Source organism: Copidosoma floridanum, unplaced genomic scaffold (assembly GCF_036245765.1).
Source record: "Copidosoma floridanum isolate Cflo_tuat_1 unplaced genomic scaffold, Cflo_Japanese_pri ptg000013l, whole genome shotgun sequence".
Lineage (NCBI taxonomy): Eukaryota > Metazoa > Arthropoda > Insecta > Hymenoptera > Encyrtidae > Copidosoma > Copidosoma floridanum.
In genome coordinates this window covers 14,631,696-14,650,512 of record NW_028321890.1, presented here as the reverse complement: position 1 = coordinate 14,650,512, position 18,817 = coordinate 14,631,696, and the positions used below count along the sequence as shown (strand labels likewise).

Sequence of the window (18,817 nt, the reverse complement as noted above, 5' to 3'; positions counted from 1 at the left end):
TTTCTGTAGGTTTTCGTAGTTAAAAAAAAATCTAGAACTTTATCCATCCTGAACAACGATACAGTATTCTTATATGGAACCCATAATTTTTATAAATGTATACAACAAGTATGTCTACCTAAAATATAATGCAAATCAGAACTTTTAGCAATTTGAAATTTTTTTTACAGTAAGATGCTTTTAAGTAGGTATCTTAAATTCAGAGATATTATTTTTTTTTAATTATAAAAATAACTATGCTTGTACAAATGTGGGAAGGGGATTGGTGTGCAGGGGCCCAGATCCCTTTAAAAAAAAAAAAAAAAAATGACGGTCTACATTACTCCAAAATTAATGATGTCACGTAGTTTGGTTCAAATAGAGCCTTTGATGAAAAAACAACGTTGCTGCACGTGGATAAAAGGTTATCTTTATCCCAACGATCGAAATTCGATAGCTAAACTCACAGATTGCTATTGTACACGAAATATATATCGTTGAATCTGTGCAAGGGAATTGAAAAATAAAAAAATTAAAAATATATCTTCCCGTTCAAGATGCTATTTTTACGCTGTCCTATAATAGCCGAACTCCCGTGAAAAGCTCACAATCATAAAAATAGCTTATCCCCAGTCTATAAGTGGAGCCCATATCAATAATATGTATATGCTCTATATTTTCTCCTGTCTGAGGCAATAGTATTGTATGCTCGAGGATGCAGTATACTGTGGATACTACGATGCCCCAAAGAGTCCAATCGTATGTGATTTAAGTTTTTTAAATCTTAATTATGTTGTAGGTTATGTATTGATGGTGAGAAGAGATAAAACATACTGTTGGCCAACAGGATTTGAGCATTTTACGCTCGATTTTACGCCACTCATACTATTTGGGCGTAAATTAAAGTAGAAAAAAAAAGAAAAATATAGAATGCTGTTTTTAAATTAAAGGCATTTTTCCAATACCTTGGGGTCGAAGCATAAATAAAAATATGTTTAAGTATCCAACTATAGAGAGCGGTCGTTGGCTTTAGTGTGGTGAGCGCGCAGAAACAACAAGGGGTCGAGAGTTCGATTCGGGGTCAAAACACTCAGATTTTTTTTCTATGTCGTTTTTTACTAAATTTGTGTCCTGTACTGTACTGGTGGAAGGAGAAAAATTGGGTCATTGTGAAAAGTACAAAAACCAACGGTTCGACTATGCGTATTAGTCTCTATCGTACCAAGAATTTTGATTATTAACGTGAATCTCTTCGAGTTGGAATGAAATAAAAAAAATAAAAGCAAGAAAACCAATGACGATTTTCTACGTAATGACATGGAAAAAATTTAGGTTTCATTCAGTTTTATCGTTTTTTTTTCTCAAAAAAATTTTCTATGCAAATTTACTGTCATTTTAAAACTAAGTGATCAATTAAATTTACGCCATTGAATTGAAAATAAAATACCAATTTATGATTATTCAAAGACAATTATCCGAATTTAGTAAAATTTATCAAAAACTTGCTGAAAAAACTTACGTTTGAGCTGCTAGATTGGATTTTTGCATCTTTAAATATATACATTCACAAAATATTAATATGTTGGTAAAACAAAACTGATTAAAGTGATAGGTGATGAAACGTCGTTCATAAATTTCTCTCTAGTACAAATGCAAGGCGCTTTGTTAAAGGATCGTAACTTAAAATAGCAAAAAAAAATGAAGTAACAGAAAAAAATTAAAAACGTCAAAAGATGATTTGTACACTAAAGGAATATACTGGGCTTCATAGACAAAACTTGCACCACCAACATAGATGGTAGGATAAAGGAAAAAGGAAAAAACAAAAACAAAAAACAGCTAAAAAAAAAAAATTAAACAGGAAAAGGTAACTTTGAGGGATACTAACAGACAGACAGGTGCCGCATTTTTAAATTAATTTAGTGTTTTTTTTTAATTACCCGAAGGTGCGTTGCGTACTTTGAAAATGCTCTAGAAAAACCATACTACGAGATTGAGTTCACCAAGAGACAAAAAAAAAAAAAAAAAAAAAAAAAAATGAGCATACTAAGATAGTTTCTGGAAATATTTGTCTAAAGCGTCCTTATTTGTTTTTTCAATCAACCATTTTTTAAAAAACACGCGCGTGGGATCGAAATTTCTTGCAATCTCCCAAAATTTCCAAAACGCGGGGTGTAAATACGAAAAAAGGGGGGGGGAGGAAAAGCCCCCATCCATCAGGAAGGACGAAAGGAAAGATAGAAGCTTCGGTGCCCCGTGAAGTTTAAACACAGCACGCACATGTCCGACGGGTATATAATAATATACAGGACGACGTTAAAGAGCTGCACCGAAGGGATATCAACGCGAACGAGAGAGACGACAAGGAGAACTATATGCGATAGCCAGACGCGAGGAGGAGGAGGAGGCAAGGTATAGCTTCGGGGCGAGTATATTGTGTATACCCTCGCGAGAGGGTAAGCGAAGTACGGAATCAGAGGGGGGGTTCGCGAAGTTGTCGAGCGAGAGAGAGAGAGAGAGACGGTGCGCCGCTCGGGGGCTGCTCCCTCCCGGCAGTGTCAATGACCTCGAAAGAGCGGCGCTCCCTCTACGGCTCTTCCCGCGCGCGGCGGCTATCTCTCCGTCTCTCCCGCGATTCTTATCACAAGGAGTAGCGCAGCCGGCATGGCGCAGCTCCACATGTACACATATAATCATTATGTAACTTGTATACATATATATGCGTGCAACTTCCTTTTTGCTTCGTTTGCCGGATCTTTTTGAGAAAGGGACCCGCATGGGGAGAAAAATGCAAGATATCTTTAATAATGCGTTGCTTTCTAATTCTTCGAAGTAAGTACATTCACCGTACCTTGATTCGCAAACCGCGAAGTTTCAATTCTTGAAGTAATTTATCGCATTAAAACACGAGGAACAACCATAACCATAAAATTAAAATACAACGATAAACAACTATCATATTAACAACTATTGAACAATGTTAAAATCATATTTCATGTTGATTTGTCATAAAAAAAAATTTAAGACTTCAAACTTGGCGGTTTGCAAATCAAGGTACGGCGAGTGTACGTATGCCCACGCCCATGTCCACTTGCAGCTGTGCGCGGGTGAATCCAAATTTTTATTTATTTTTTTTTCTTTATGAAAATCTGTGCCTCTATCTAGTATAGGTGTATATTACGTTTAGAAGTATAGGAGCAGTTCTATGAAAAATTGATTGCTTTATCGTGGTTCTGGAGAAAATTTACTCAAGTTTTTGACCGATGTGTATCATCCTTTTTTTTTTTTGATTGCATTTTTTGGTCAAACATTTCATTATCAGGAAAACATTTGCTTAGTCAAACATTAAAGATGGTTAAAGTAAATTGCACAAAAATAAGGTTGATTTAGAAAATAATACCTTAAAATCACGTGCAATTTGCGACATTACGTCAAAAATGAATCAAATCAGTGAAACTTAACCCGTAAATTTTGATCTGATCTTCTCTTTATATCCTCCAAATCTGTCCGGGCGAAGCTACAATTGAAAAGAGTGAGTTTTTTTCTTCAACTACTCGCTTTATTTTTTATTGAAATTTGAAGAAAAATGTTACTCCTATGGATATTCATTTTTATCCAACAATTAAGAGTCTCATTTAAAAAGCTCTTTTTGCGAGCTTCATCTGAGTTGTAAAAAACTTTTTACGAGCTTATTTCCCCGAAAAAACTTTTAGTAAAGATATGACAAATTATTTAGGTTAAAGAAAAACACTCGTTGTTTTTGTGGTAGTAAAGAATAAAAGTTTGGCAAACCAGTTGCCGATTGCGTATAATGCACTATACATTACTGCAAAATTTCTTGGAAAAACAAAGTAACTTTTTAAACACGTTGGAAAAAAGTTAACCACTTAGTACAACAAATAAATATAAAACAAAGTCCCAACTACTAGCAGCACTAGTATGGAATTAAAGAAGTAAAAAAAAAAATTAAATCATTTCGAGGTAACAACTTCTCTCGCTTCTCGTTGCATGTCGATCAATGACTTTGTATTTTTTTTTTTTTTGCACTTCATCTACTTACATCCATTGTGTGCTAGTATAAACAACATGTATACACATGCGGGCATTCCCCAACTTATGTGTATTATTATTGTTATCTCATGATCTCATGTATGTATTTTTCCGCGTATTTCTCATAATCCCTTCCCTTAGGCCTCTTATAACACAACTTTTGGTTTTACCGAGTTTCAGTCGGTCCGTTATTTAGATATCCCGCTTTTATCATCATTTCATGATTCGCAATAACAATCGGTACCTCGAACGCTTTGTTTCGACGACGACCCGTCGAGTACGTACTACTACGTACAAGTGATCAGTGTAAAATTATATAATAAACAATGATGTGAGTCGGAAAGTAACAGTTGCAATACCTATCACTAATATTGATGGCTCTTTATTAAGTCGTCTCGTTGCCCAGGGTGTATTTTATTCATAAACACGCAATACCCCGACCACACCTGTATTTATTCCCCGAGACGTTTAACCACCCGAGGAGCACGAGATTCCACCAACTAATGACGGGTTTGTCTGTTTTCTGTTGCTTTGCCGATAAAAAGGTGTACTATGCCAAAAAGAAGAGAAGGGCGCAACAGATGCAGGGCGAGGACGGCTCGCACAAGAAGGAGAGAAAGCTGTACAACGACGGTTGGGACGACGACAACCACGACTACATCATCAAGAACGGGGAGAAGTTCCTCGATCGGTACGAGATCGATTCGTTGATAGGTGAGTCCTTTTTTTCGATTCCATTACAATTGCACGCCCCTCTTTCGAGGATGCCTTTTGGACGATAGTCAAAATTGCCGAGTTGAAACAATTTTTATGCATACCTATACTTGCGTGGAGTTTTGAGTAGTTACTTACAATATTATGGTCTTGGTAAATGACTTTCGTCAGATTATCGCGCTTAACATCAAAATTGTATCAGACAAAGCTATTGGGATTATGCCTCTACCACGTGACCTCAGTATATATATGACTAATATAGATGCGAAATAACACAGGTCTTATGGGAGGAATCTTGTTTTTATTTTTTTTTCGCACTTAAAAAGATATTGAGCTTAAAAAAGTTGTTAATTCCATGTTACTGACATTATGAGAGTTACGTAGTTATTTTTTTCCTTTGGTGAATTCGTTCATGAAGGTTGAAACAGCGTTTTGAACGTATACGGAGTGCCGTTTAACCCTACTTTGAGCTGTTTGTTTACCTCTGAGCATCAGCAGCAGTGGCGCAGTAGCAGCAACAGCTGAAACAAACAGCTCAAAGTAGGGTTAAACGGCACTCCGTATACGTTCAAAACGCTGTTTCAACCTTCGTGAACGAATTCACCAAAGGAAAAAAATAACTACGTAACTCTCATAATGTCAGTAACATGGAATTAACAACCTTTTAAAGCTCAATATCTTTTTAAGTGCAAAAAAAAATAAAAACAAGATTCCTCCCATAAGACCTGTGTTATTTCGCATCTATATTAGTCATATATATACTGAGGTCACGTGGTAGAGGCATAATTCCAATATATTGGCAATAGATTAGTTCGGTGAGGCTTTAGTGAAGGCCCATAAAACTACATTTGAAATGTACGTAAGGTTAAGTATAAGGTATATCCAGACAGTTTTTAAAAGATGAAAGTAATATCCTTTGTCTACGACAAAATATCACATTCTTTCCGAGTTCTCGATTCTTTCAACAACAAAAAAATGGTTTTTTTAACCACTAAACAGCCTGTTTTTGTGTTAATTGAAAAAACAAAATATTGTTTCCACTCCAAAATAATTAATTTTAAAACTTAACGTCGTTTGCGGCTGAAGTTGGACACCTATGGTAAGGACCCATAGAAAAAGAGGCAGGAGTCGAACAGTAATGTTAAGGGGGTTCTTTCATGACTCCCGAGTCAAAGGTGCGACTGTCAAGTTGATATTTATTGGGGTTATTGGGGTTATTGGGCAAATTTAGTACTGATTTAAAGTTTCATGTCATAATATACGATATAAAAATTCATAGGAATGATTATCTCAAATTCGTGCTTAACCTCAAAATACCAGCAGTGGATGCTTACCTATGCTTTCAACATAGGAAATGAAAACGTATGCCTGTATTTCTTTTAATATCTTTTGATTAAGTCCGTGATCACATATATTTCGAGATGATAGTATATTTGGAATTGCATAAGCTTTATTGTATCGGATTTTTACTTAATAATGTTCAGTAAATAAACAAGTAGGCTACAACTTTCAGTAAAAAAATGCTTAGTTGCCATAAGAGCACATATTCCGAATTTAATTTTCATTTATCATTTTCTTACGTTTATATTCGTCAGCCTACTGTGAAATTTTGCAGGGTAGTGTATTGTAACTCAATAAATGATTCCTCAAGATTTCATGCCATTCTGTTCATAATCATACCATGAAAAAACTACCTTAATCAAATGGGGATATCACCGTTATAAGGTTATGTACGCTTTAAAGATAGTTACGCTGCTTGTAACTTGATTAATAAAATGACTACCGCACGATATAATTAAAAATTACCTACATTTTGGCCTCGGGGAGGAGCACCTCTGAGCTAAAGAAGCGTCGAACAAATCTAATGTTGTTATCAGCAATTATATGTCTATGTTTAATTGTCAATATCATTTTGATCCTCGTAATGATCATTTTAAGTCGAATAACCTGCATGAAATTGCGTATAAATATAAACTTTATTTCTATAGCTTAGTAAACATCTTTGAAATCTAGCAGTGTTAACAAAAAGTTTTTGCCGAATTTGACCTAACTTAAAATTTTATGGGGGAGTGTACAATTAGACATGATGGCAATCAATCCTAACCTTCCTCGACTGGGAACACATCGCTTTTTTTTGAAAGTTATATTGTATATATCGCTCGTGTTCGTTTAACTTTCGCTTGCAAACCAATCTATATATGTTTTTAAAGTGAATGTCCCGATTATCGATCATTTTTCTTAATATACATTTTTTAAAACACGAATGAAATGTTATTGGTGGCACCAAAAAATCATTTTTTTGATGCAAATCCACCTTGTTGTTTATTGAAAGTATAATATATCTGAGGCCTATGAGAAGAAAAATAAAGCGACCGATATTTGGGACAATACCTCTGCTTGTATGAGCGATAGTTAGGACATTCACCGTATACCCCACTGAACAACTTCCAAAAGTTCTATTTGATTTTGAAGCAATCGTCTTATAGCCGATTCACTGACATTTTTGTCTCTGCTATTGAAAAACCAATTTGATACCATTCATAAATTAAAAAAAAAAAAAAAAAAAAAAAAAAAAAAAAAAAAAACACGATCTTCCTTACGCGACGCGAAATGAGTTTCTCGAGAAAAATGACTCACGGGTTTACTCATCTCGCCTGAGAGCTGAATCACAATTCGCACGGGATAAAGTCATTCGTTTGCGAGAAAAAAACGTGAACCGAGACAGACTGTACTGAATAAACGAAAATATATAGTTTTTGCCTAAAATGAAAAAATGTAAATATGTTTTTTTCTTAACATTCACAGGCAAAGGTAGTTTCGGCCAAGTGGTGAAAGCGTACGACCACGAGGACCTGACCCAGGTGGCGATAAAGATCATCAAGAACAAAAAGCCCTTCCTGAACCAAGCGCAGATCGAAGTCAGGCTGTTGGAAATGATGAACAGAGCGGACACCGAAAACAAGTATTATATAGGTAAATCGAGCTTTTTGTAGCCTTCAATAAGAAAAATCGTCATAATTCGTGAATTAAAAATCTTGATTTTTTCCCCACAGTTAAACTAAAGAGGCATTTCATGTGGCGGAACCATTTGTGCTTGGTGTTCGAGTTGCTGTCCTACAACCTCTACGACCTACTCAGGAATACGAATTTCCGGGGGGTCTCGCTCAACCTGACGCGCAAGTTCGCCCAGCAGCTGTGCACTGCCCTGTTGTTCCTCTCGACCCCGGAATTGAACATCATTCACTGTGATCTCAAACCCGAGAACATCCTCCTCTGCAATCCCAAACGGAGCGCCATCAAAATCGTCGACTTTGGCAGCTCGTGTCAACTCGGACAGAGGGTAATCTAATTTTTTTTTTTTTTTACAATCAGCCAAATATAATTTTGCTCATACGGTACTATGTGCAACTCGTCTTTTAGATATACCAGTACATACAGTCGAGGTTTTACCGGTCGCCCGAAGTGTTGCTTGGTATTCCGTACGACCTTGCGATAGACATGTGGAGCCTGGGCTGTATTTTGGTGGAAATGCACACGGGAGAGCCCCTGTTCAGCGGCGCCAACGAGGTGAGTTGCCAGCCCATATATATTTACACCTAGGCTTACCGGAAAGTCTTTTTTTTTTCTTCTTTAATTGCACACGTGTGGATTCTGTTTAGACAAAAGGGGTTATTTACGGGCAAAAACAAAAGTACAAGACTGTCTGGTACACTTGTGACGTTTCGATAGTATTTTACTGATGTAATGTGAAAAAGTTGGTAAAACGAGTGAAACACTTTGCACATCAAAGGCAAATCTTTTTTTTTCATAATTACAGCTATAACATAAGTATCGTTGTTTTTAGCCTGTGTACCAGATAGTCGGGGTTTCATTAAAAATAAGATTTATCTTGAGTATAGCTCACTAAGAGGTGCAACACTCCACAAGCACGTAACGCATGTATAGTAATGATTAATTGTCGGGATTGTGCGCAGGTCGACCAAATGAACAAGATCGTCGAGGTGCTGGGAATGCCGCCAAAGCACATATTGGACCAAGCGCACAAAGCGCGAAAGTACTTCGACAAAGTTCCCACGGATGGCTCGTACGTGTTGAAAAAGTCGAAGGAGGGCAAAAAGTACAAGCAGCCGGGCACGAGGCGGCTGCACGACATACTGGGCGTCGAGTCGGGCGGTCCGGGTGGCAGACGGCACGGCGAGCCCGGCCACTCGATATCCGACTACCTCAAATTCAAGGATCTCATTCTCAGGATGCTCGACTTTGATCCTAAAACCCGAGTCACACCTTACTATGCGCTGCAGCACAACTTTTTCAAGAGGACGGCCGACGAGGGGACCAACACGAACATTGCCGCTGCCAACAGTGCCAACACGAGTCCGGCGGTCGTGTCGATGACCCAGGACCACGGTGAGTCGTCTTTGTCGATATAAGCAAATATATATATACATATATATACCCGTCTAAATACGCTGCCTTTCTCTCTCTCTCTCTTTCTTTCTATTAAAAATCTTTTCGAGAGAATGCTTTCCTGATACTTGACTGTAACCTTACGTCCATTCGTGCTTTGTTGTTTTCAATGAAATTTTTTATTACACTGATCGTCAGCACAGGAAAGCATTTTGTACGATATATATATATCATGCCTATCGAATAATATATATATTTTTTTTTTCATAACAAAAAAAGACAAGATCAAAGTTATAACACTTTTGCAGTGTCCGCATACACGTCACTGATCATTTTTGGATTTCTATTTTTAGAGGACAACGTGTTAACTTGATTAATTACCAATGATCAAAAGAAAAAAAAATACTCTATGTGCTTAATGTCACTCATCATCCATTTTTCATTAGTAATTTAACTTTTGTTTTTAGTTACGATGTCCGTATGAGCGATTAAAAGTGTTGATATTGACGGAATTTTTTTTTTTCTTCACGCATTTGATCGACATTTTTGTTTTCAATGTAATTCGAATCTCAATTTGTGTATTTACCTTTCGATAAAACAGCAAATTATTATTTGTAAAGTAAATATTTGTATAAATATAAAAAAAAAATGTCGATTGAACGATTTATTGCAATTTGCTCAGTAAGTGGCTATTTGAGAAGTTTTGTTTTGTGCAGAAAGTAAGGAGTCTTTTCTCATATAGCAGTTTACTTTAAGCTATCAAATCAATGTCAATCATTTTTTTTTAGTTTCATCAACACCAATAGTCCTTATTTTGTCCGTACGGAGATTGAGTTTCTTTTTTTTATAAGCTTTTATGGTTCTAACATTCTTTAGAATTATGAACTAGATCTTATCCGCAGCTTATGATTTAGTTTAAAATTCACACTGATTACTCATAAAATAACATTTGACCATCTAAGAGTTTATACTGTCCTCTGCAGCTTATTAAAATTTTTTTTTTTTCATAAGTAATGGCACGCCGCAATGTAGATAAAAAAACTTTACTTGTCAGTGAACAGTAATAACAATACTACAACTACATATATGTCTTTTATTTCCTCTACTTTCTAAAATAATTTATTTAATATCTCTTTACTGTGTTTATTTTCTGCACAAACTAAACAATACTTGTTGTTGTTGCCCGTAGATATGATGGGGGGACAGTACGTGGCTCGATGACTGTCGTATCCGCGGGGCGGTGACGACCTGTCCTAGGCCCCACAACCCTAATCTTACTTACTAACATAAGTAAGTTCTATTCTAACAAACACAAATTCCTACTTTTTTTTTTTTTTTAATGCTGAGAATTATTAATATCTTGAGAGATTTGTATAAACCTCTGATTGTGTCTATCCCTTTTGGTCTCACGTATTTCTCTTTAATTTTGTGCGCATAACCATGTGCTTGATATCATAAAAAAGAATTGGTAGATGAACGAAAGAAACATGACCAAGCAATGGATCAAAGTATGTCTCCATAGCCCAAAGCTTGGATCTGATTTCTGCAGTCGAAAATTCAGTAGATCTGGCTTCCGTTTTGTTCATTGCATCCTGTACATTATCATAACATCATCCTTAGGAATTTCGTACGGCATATGTTACCTTTCCAGCCATGAAATATGCTTGAGAGAATGCTAACAGTATATTTTACATGGTTAACAGTCTATATAACATGTATTCGAACGATGTGTGCCAGCTTCCAAGCATCTGTGTGATCTATCATTATCATCTATTGCCTCGAATTCCATTTACGCATGTATTTGATGGCTTGTGTACTTTGTAAATTTTACATAAGGTGAATCAATTGGATTTGTGGCATGTCAAACCCCTACCCCCTATTTTTTTTTTTTTTTTTTTTTTTAAGAGAAATATCGATTTTTTCATCATAGCATAGATTATACATTCTTTTTCAAAATTGCTTGCTGTGACCATGAAGTAATGCATGAAAAATACAATAATTCCTCTACAATTGTCATATTTACCGCGATGTGAAGCTTAACTTGATGCATCGAGAGAAGAATAATGATAATAAATCGAGGATAACGGTTTCGATTCACAGTCTCATCTATTGCATAATTGCATTTAATCATTGGTTGAGCATGCTTTTGCAAATTATTATTATAAACTAAAAAAAACATCACCTATTGATTTCAAGCATTTTTTAACGCAATCCTCAGTCAAGTTAAAAGCCCAAAGCTTCACAAGCGTTTTTTTTTTATCCTCACCTCGTGGGTGTGTCTCTCGCGTTATCCTCATAACAGTCATGTTGTTCTCGATGACCTTTACCTATATTTTCGTGATATTGAAACAACCCACTGTTTATTACACACTTATATCTATAACCTATACATATATATTCTAGTCTTATAGTAACAGTAGTCCCAGACTTTCATGTTTATCTCTTTAGTACTTTCCACCTTACGGAAGCGACTGTCCTTGCGAGCGACTTATGGATAAAGTTCGTTCGACAAAGTCTTATTTGTTGGATGGGATTTGTCCAAGCTCCGCATAAGCAAGCGCCCAGCCAATGAAACACCTGGAAAGTGGCTCTCCGTAAGGTCAACGTTGACAAGCGTATCATCTAATCTTTGCCCATCTTTTCCATTTCTCTAGGACTGGTTAGCATGTCCGGACAGGGCAGCAGCGGAGGCAGTAGCAGCAGTACCGGGAGCGGCAGTGCGAGCGCTGGCAGTGGTAGCGGCGGCACGAGCGCGCAGCAGCAGCAACAGTTGCCAGCGGGCCCGAGCGGCGTGAGCTCCGCCTGTGGCTACCAGCCCATGGAGTGCGAGTCGTCGCCCCGACACCAGCAGCAGCAGCTTGGCTCCAGGCGAGCTGGCCCGGTCTCAAGCGCCGGTGGCACCAGTACCTCGTTACCGTCCAACTCGGCGCCCGCGTCCATAGACCCCGGCACCGGTGGCTCCTCTTCCTCCTCCTCCTCCACCACCTCCCTCGTGCAGGGCTCCCTCGGCTCGTACAACCGCAGCCTCATTCTTCCCAGCATTCCCCACCTACCCGCGACCACGATGGGCTCCTCGTCTACGGCTCTCCACCATCCTCAGCAGCAGCAGCAACAGCACCATCACCACCACCACCACCACCACCATCATCATCACCACAGCCAGCCGAGCTTTTACAACTCGTACTCGGGCTACGGCTCCGTGGGCTCGGAGGTCGCGGGCCACCACCACCACCACCGACAGGTCGTCGTGCCCTCGCAAGTCGTCGTCGCGGCAGCCGCCGGAGCCAAGCAGCGGACGGGGCCCGACTCGGCCGAGCGGGAGGACAGCCCGATGGTGGGCGTTTGCGTGCAGCAGAGCCCGGTGGCCATACACTGATTTGTCGTCGTGGCCGGCGGCCGTTTGTCTGCTCACTGTGCACGGCAGTCAACTGCCCGCGAAGGAGGCCAAACTTCTCCGAGACGTTCTTCGTTCGACTGTCAAGGATCCGCTTACACGCACACACACACACACACGCGCATACATAATACATACATAACTGGTACATGAGTCTTCTTTTGGGCCAACGCCTCCGAGAGATTGTCTTTTTGGCACCTGTTTTTTTTTTTGAGAATGTTATTGAGGTTGTTCTTGTTGATGTTGTTGTTGTTGTTGTTAATGTTATCGTCTGTTTCTATATTAATTTAATTTCATCTTGGACAAATCAACTTGTTTCTGCAAACGGACGCGATATGTGTTTATCCAAAAATTAATGACATTTTAGTTGCTTGATTGTCTTCGAGCCAAAGAGGAAGAATAATTGTGTGACAAGTGTCTCGTCAGTCACGTTTGAACAAAAGACAATATGTTTATATTATTTAAGTGCAATTTTTTTGACCAACTTTGTGTGTGAACTCACCGATGGCTGTTTGCATCGAACTGCAAATGAATTTTGGATTCCGTGCATTGAAAAAAAAAGAGGAAAAAAACCATAGAGACTCATGGGTGCAAATGTTATTTTTTAAATGGCCATCAGTTTTATCGAAATTTTAACGTGAAGTTCAAGACAAAAGTGTGCAGCAGTGACGAGCATCGGAGAACGCTATTTCGGCGGCTGAGCGTCATCTCTGATCGAGGGCAAAAATAATTTTTTTCAAGATTACGTGCTTAAGTTGCAACAAGTTGAATACGAAGTTATGGTGCCGAAAAGTAACTCTCGTCGTTTCGACGAATAATTATTGGACAAAAGGAGACAAGAAGAAAGAGAAAAACCAAAAAAATTGAGGTATCGGTTAATCGGGTGGACCCCCCTGGTGTCAGTCTGAAGAGAGAAAGGAAGTCCCTTGCCTTCTAAGCTGTAGCAGTAGATCATTCCTTGGGAAGGAATCGCAGCATATCTTACCACGTACGAAAGGCTTGCGCTTTACCAGAAGAAGAATAAGCGAAATAAGCAGGCTGACGATCGGAGGATTTGCTAGAAGTCTACTAGCTTGAAGTAAAAAAAAAAAAAAAAAAAAAAAAAAGAGAAAAGAAAAGAAAGAAGAAATAAAATAAAAGGACTTGTCTGTAAATTGGTAGCTAAAGAGCCAAAGATGAGCGAGCTACACGCGAGACGTTACTTACTCCAATTATTGTTTGAACGCTCGAGCGCGCACGCGTTTGCGTGTGTAACATGTGTGTGTAAATATTAATAAGGAACTTGTGTATGTATATATATATATATACATATTAAAGAAATGATGTATACATGATGAGCGCCGCAGTATACGAATATAAAAATAACAATGAAAGGCACGCGAAGGTTGACGGAGAAGGTGGAGAAGAGGGGTTGATGTGCGTGCCGCGCGTGTCACCCTTATCTGCGTGCACGCGCGAGGAATCACGGCCTAGTGTGAGGATGGAACCCGAGCCTGGCCTTCTGTTTTCGCGGGCCCTGCCCACCATTAACTTAATTAAAATGTAATTAATAATTATTTAAAACAAATAACAATGATAGTTATAAATAACAATAATGACGATGCTTATCGAAGAAGATGATGATAAAGAAGAAGAAGAAGATGAAGAAGAAGATGAAGAAACTGCAAGGACAAAGCAAATTTAGGGACAAATATTAACTTTTACCAATAAACATGAACTCTGTGGCCTACAGACGAAAAAAAGTGATAATTACCTATTATTGTAATAATTAAAATTTAATGGGGATTAAAAAAAAAAAAATAAAATAAATAACAATACAAATAAACAATGTAATAATCATGTACTCTCACAGAGTTTTATACATGATGTGACGGATGTAAAAGGTATATATAGCGCGTACCAGCAGTAAAAATGCAAAATAATAATAATAATAAAAAAAAGGATTCTTTGTACAATGCGCTTAAGTGAGTGCAGCTTTAGGGTCTTATCTTTGTAAATGCAGAATAGCGAAGAAAAGAGAACGTGTGTTTTTTGTGCACGAGGGGAAAATACTGTTGGTATGCGGGAGAGCGAGAGACGTAAACAAACACAGCGTGCATGTGAAAATGAAATACTACGGGAGAGAACGAGAGATTCGTGAATTTCAATTTTTTTTTTTATTTACTTTGGATTCGAAAAGGCGTTGTGGATGTATGGATCGATCACGCTGAGCGGCGCAAATTCCAAGCTGTTGCTTATACAGGGACTTGAATAAAAATATTTAAAAAGGTAAAAAAAATAATAAGAAAACAAGACAAACTCAACGAGTCTTTGCGCGACTTAACAATACATATTTATACATAAACTATAAAAAAAAAATAAAAAAATAAAAAAATTTAAAAAAAAGTATTGAAGTATTGATGAGAAAGTTTAAATTGTATAAACGCTAAGAATCATCATGAATGATATAACCATACGAAAATAAAATTAAAAAAAAAAAAAAAAACATACATATAGGTACTTTGTAATAAAACAGTACACACATGTGCGTATCACACAAGGTAAACATGAAAGCAGTCCCAACGTCGTTATTGATTTTTGCCGTTTTTCTCCCAATTAACGCGTTATAATATTCCTTTATCATTAACCGTATATTGTCGTGTAAAAATGCTATTGTGCTCTCAGCCTGTAATAGTGTGAATTGAATTTTACATCCGAGCTCAAAGAGAGAATGCGAAACGATAGCGAGCTGCACGAATTTTTTAGAAACTGCTTTTTTTCGAGATATATAAATAAGAGTAAGAATTATTAAAGTAATAATAAAAATAATGATAATAATAATTATTATTATAATTATAAGAGAATAATATTAATAATGATAATTATAAGAGAATAAGAAAAAAAAAAAAAAAAAAAAAAAGAAAAAAAAAACACATAACGGAGAAGACTCACACGTACTGAATAATAGAGAGAAAGAAGAGATAAAATAAAAACACTGAAACTATGGTTAAGATTTTTTTATTCACAGTATTTTGACGAGCGATCGGACGATTAATATACACGCAGAGAACGCGCGTTGATTGTACTACCAATTCTTGAAAAAGAAACCATAAATTCCTTTTTTAATACCTAAACGCTCAAGACTGTTAAAGCGTCTGATGTCATAAGCTTAAAGATACTGGTAATGAAAGAAAAAAAAAAAAAAAACTAACGAATTTTAATAACCATTTAATTAATTGACGAATCATATATTATACATATACATGTACATTTCGAGCGTATAGTTTCATTTTTGTAATACTAGCATGATTTGCACTATTTGTAATAATAAAGCGACGACAAATTTTGAGAAAAAAAAAAAGAAAAAGAAAAAAAAAATCTGATGTATGCATTTTTAACGATAATGAACATAAAATTCGCGCAGTTGATGCCAACCTTTTCACACGCAGGTTGGAAAATCTTTCCTCGCACTCTCGCGTCGTGTTCTCGTGTCGGTTTGGCTGTTACGTATTCGAGCGCAATGGTAATTAATGCAACACACAGGGCGAATATTTCATTCAGCTTCTTGGAAAAAATAAGAAAAGAAAAAAAACCATTTCGTAATCGATCATTTAGCTTGTAAACGACGAATTCCGTTGGAATGACGTACAGATTCATCAAATTGTTTATATATTTTTATATCACAGCGTCGATGACGGCGCGTGTAAGTGTACATTGCTATGTCTCTCTTTACTTCTACACGCAAAACGTCGAGAATATAAATACGCGTCCGTTTCAAAGCCTTTTTCTAAGATCAGCGAATTTTGTTGGATAAAACTGCATCGTAATTTTTATCTCGCTTTGAGATCGATCGTTTAGATGGACGAATCAAAGGTGACTTTTAAAATTTGTTCGTAACGAGGAAACTGTCGAATTTGCCGCAGCCAAACGGATAAAAGTCGAGCATGTTAACCGAGCAAATATTATGTAATAATAAAATTGATGCACGTTGGACACGGTTAAAGTAAAAATTAAAAATTAATATTAATTAATCACTAGGTCTCTTGACGAGTACGAGCGATGCTCAGAATTTTCTGTGATAAATTCTGACATTCTCAGAAATGATGAGAAGAAAAAAGAGAATAAGAGTAAAACGTAAGAAATAATCTCTGAGCGAAACGGCAAAAATCAGTACACTTCAAGAAAATATAAAGCAAATAAGAAACAAACGGTATGACTTTTCGGGTGAAACCTCTTCCAAATCTCTCTGTTAAGATTCCGTACGCGAAAGTTTTCACTACGCCTTTGCGATGCAGTCATGGCGTGACTCGTTTCAAAAGTGGATATTTTAGCTTGATTTTTTAGGCAAATCTTTAGCAATTGAACATTTTACGTCTTACAAAATGTTTGTTGTTTTTCCTTCAATGAAATAAAAGCGAAATGCAAAAAGGACCACCCAATTATAGCGGTGATTTTTGGGTACAGAGTTACCTTTAACCAGTCGCATCAAGGCATTTTGTTCTTTATTTCATTACATTGAGTTTTTCTCTTTCACATGACGATCATTAATTTTTTTTCAATTAATTTTCATGTCATTTAGTATTCTAGTTCAGTCATTTATTTAAGTCTAAATTTATGTTGCTAAAATGTATGAAGTACAAAAGAGAATCTGAGTGATATTTATTAGAATATTGATTTTTCAGTGCATTCAAATGAAATTGTTATGGAGCAATTAAAAGTATTGGTAAATTTTGATTATTTTAATCGAAACAAGCTGCTGTACATTTTTTTATGAAATAAACTTTTTTAATTGCAAACATAATTTTAGCGATCATTAAAAATTGGTATTTTTTGGTACACGATTAATGTCACTATGGTTCTTTTTATATTTCTGTTGATTGGGGACAATTTCTTTCGTGGCAAATATGTGTAATGATTATTACGAACTCGAAATTATGTATAGTGAAGTTTTAAAATTTTTTCGAATGATCATTCAATCATTGTTAGTTCGTAATTTATAAAAATCAAAGAATTGCGTTCTTTATTTTCGTTACATATACATAAATATATACATACATATATTTTTTTTTTTAATGTACACGTCGTTCCTGGACGATCCTGGATGAATCCGGAGACTTTCGCCACTTAACAACAGTTGACCCTTTAATACCGAGTATTTAAGCCAATTAGCAAATGACAGGATTGTACACATTACATAGCATAAGATATCAGCGATACATGCTCCGCAAGATTTAAATTTTTGTAATTCACACCTTTTTTCCAAATCGTTATTCTCGTGTCGTCTGATGATGTTTGTATCCTTAATTGTAGCGATGAAATTATATTAATGTGCGCTGATTTTTGGAAATCAAAGGTGCTTGTATTATAATTATTTCTCAAACATATATACGTAAGTGTTACTTCAATTTTTCTTTGTTAGTTGTATAATCCTTTTTTTTTCACATTCTATGAATGCATTTCTTTCGTTTGGAAAACCATTAATTTGTATATTACACCATACCTTATTTAATTATGACGCTTGAATGTACTAAGTAACGAATCTTTGGAACATGTACCGCCAGAAATAACGTAAGTTTCCTAAAGTCATGTGTAAAAACATTGTGTTCAGAAGAATTATACTACAATACGACTGATAAATGCCTGCAAAGTGGCGAGCAAGCGTCCATCGAGGAACTTATTAATTATTATTAACATTATTATTATACATATACACATTCGAGAGAAAGAAAATACGCGTCTCGATCGTCAATTGAACGCCACCGATCGGAGCATGTGCAGAGTGAATGAGAGTATATAGTAAATAATAATAAATAAAAAAAAAAAAGGAATAACGCGCTAACATGTAAGGAACAAAAACCAATCGACTTATAAAATAATACGAAAAGGTGAATAATGCGACGACAAAATGATGTGGATGAGAACCATAAACTTCATACGAGACAAAGAAATTGTATCTAACCTGTATACATCGTCATATTATTAATATTATACATAATATTGTAATTGAAAACTTGAAACAATATTACATAAGGTTAATAATAAACAAATGCATCTGTGTTTTTTATTTATTCATACCATCCCCTTGCTTTAATTAGAGTAAACAATTTAATTACTATGAGGTTTATTTATCGTGACATTACAAAATTTGTTAAATAGCATTACAAAGATACTTTTTATTTTATCAAAAAAAATTAATACAACTTGAATGATTCACTTTTGAAACAAAAATTTCATCATACACATTATATTTAATCGATCGCACAAAAATAGTGCATCTTTTTTTTTTTTTTTTTT

The 18,817-nt window shown here is 36.2% G+C and overlaps 1 protein-coding gene across 3 annotated transcripts in view; it reads left to right on the top strand.

Moving 5' to 3' along the window:
• The window catches only part of mnb (minibrain), a 119,592-nt gene extending 101,022 nt beyond the window's left edge, over positions 1 to 18,570 (top strand). For 2 of the 3 annotated variants that reach the window (XM_089591279.1, XM_089591278.1), the window contains exons 4-9: positions 4,575 to 4,743; positions 7,549 to 7,716; positions 7,797 to 8,083; positions 8,164 to 8,310; positions 8,718 to 9,150; positions 11,805 to 18,570. In XM_089591279.1, the coding sequence (XP_089447405.1) occupies positions 4,575 to 4,743; positions 7,549 to 7,716; positions 7,797 to 8,083; positions 8,164 to 8,310; positions 8,718 to 9,150; positions 11,805 to 12,526 (1,926 nt within the window). In that variant the 3' untranslated portion in view covers positions 12,527 to 18,570. Of the gene's footprint in view, positions 1 to 4,131; positions 4,361 to 4,574; positions 4,744 to 7,548; positions 7,717 to 7,796; positions 8,084 to 8,163; positions 8,311 to 8,717; positions 9,151 to 11,804 lie in introns of those variants that run through there. The other variant, XM_014350935.2, reaches the window with a different exon arrangement.
• Positions 18,571 to 18,817: the final 247 nt, after the last annotated feature.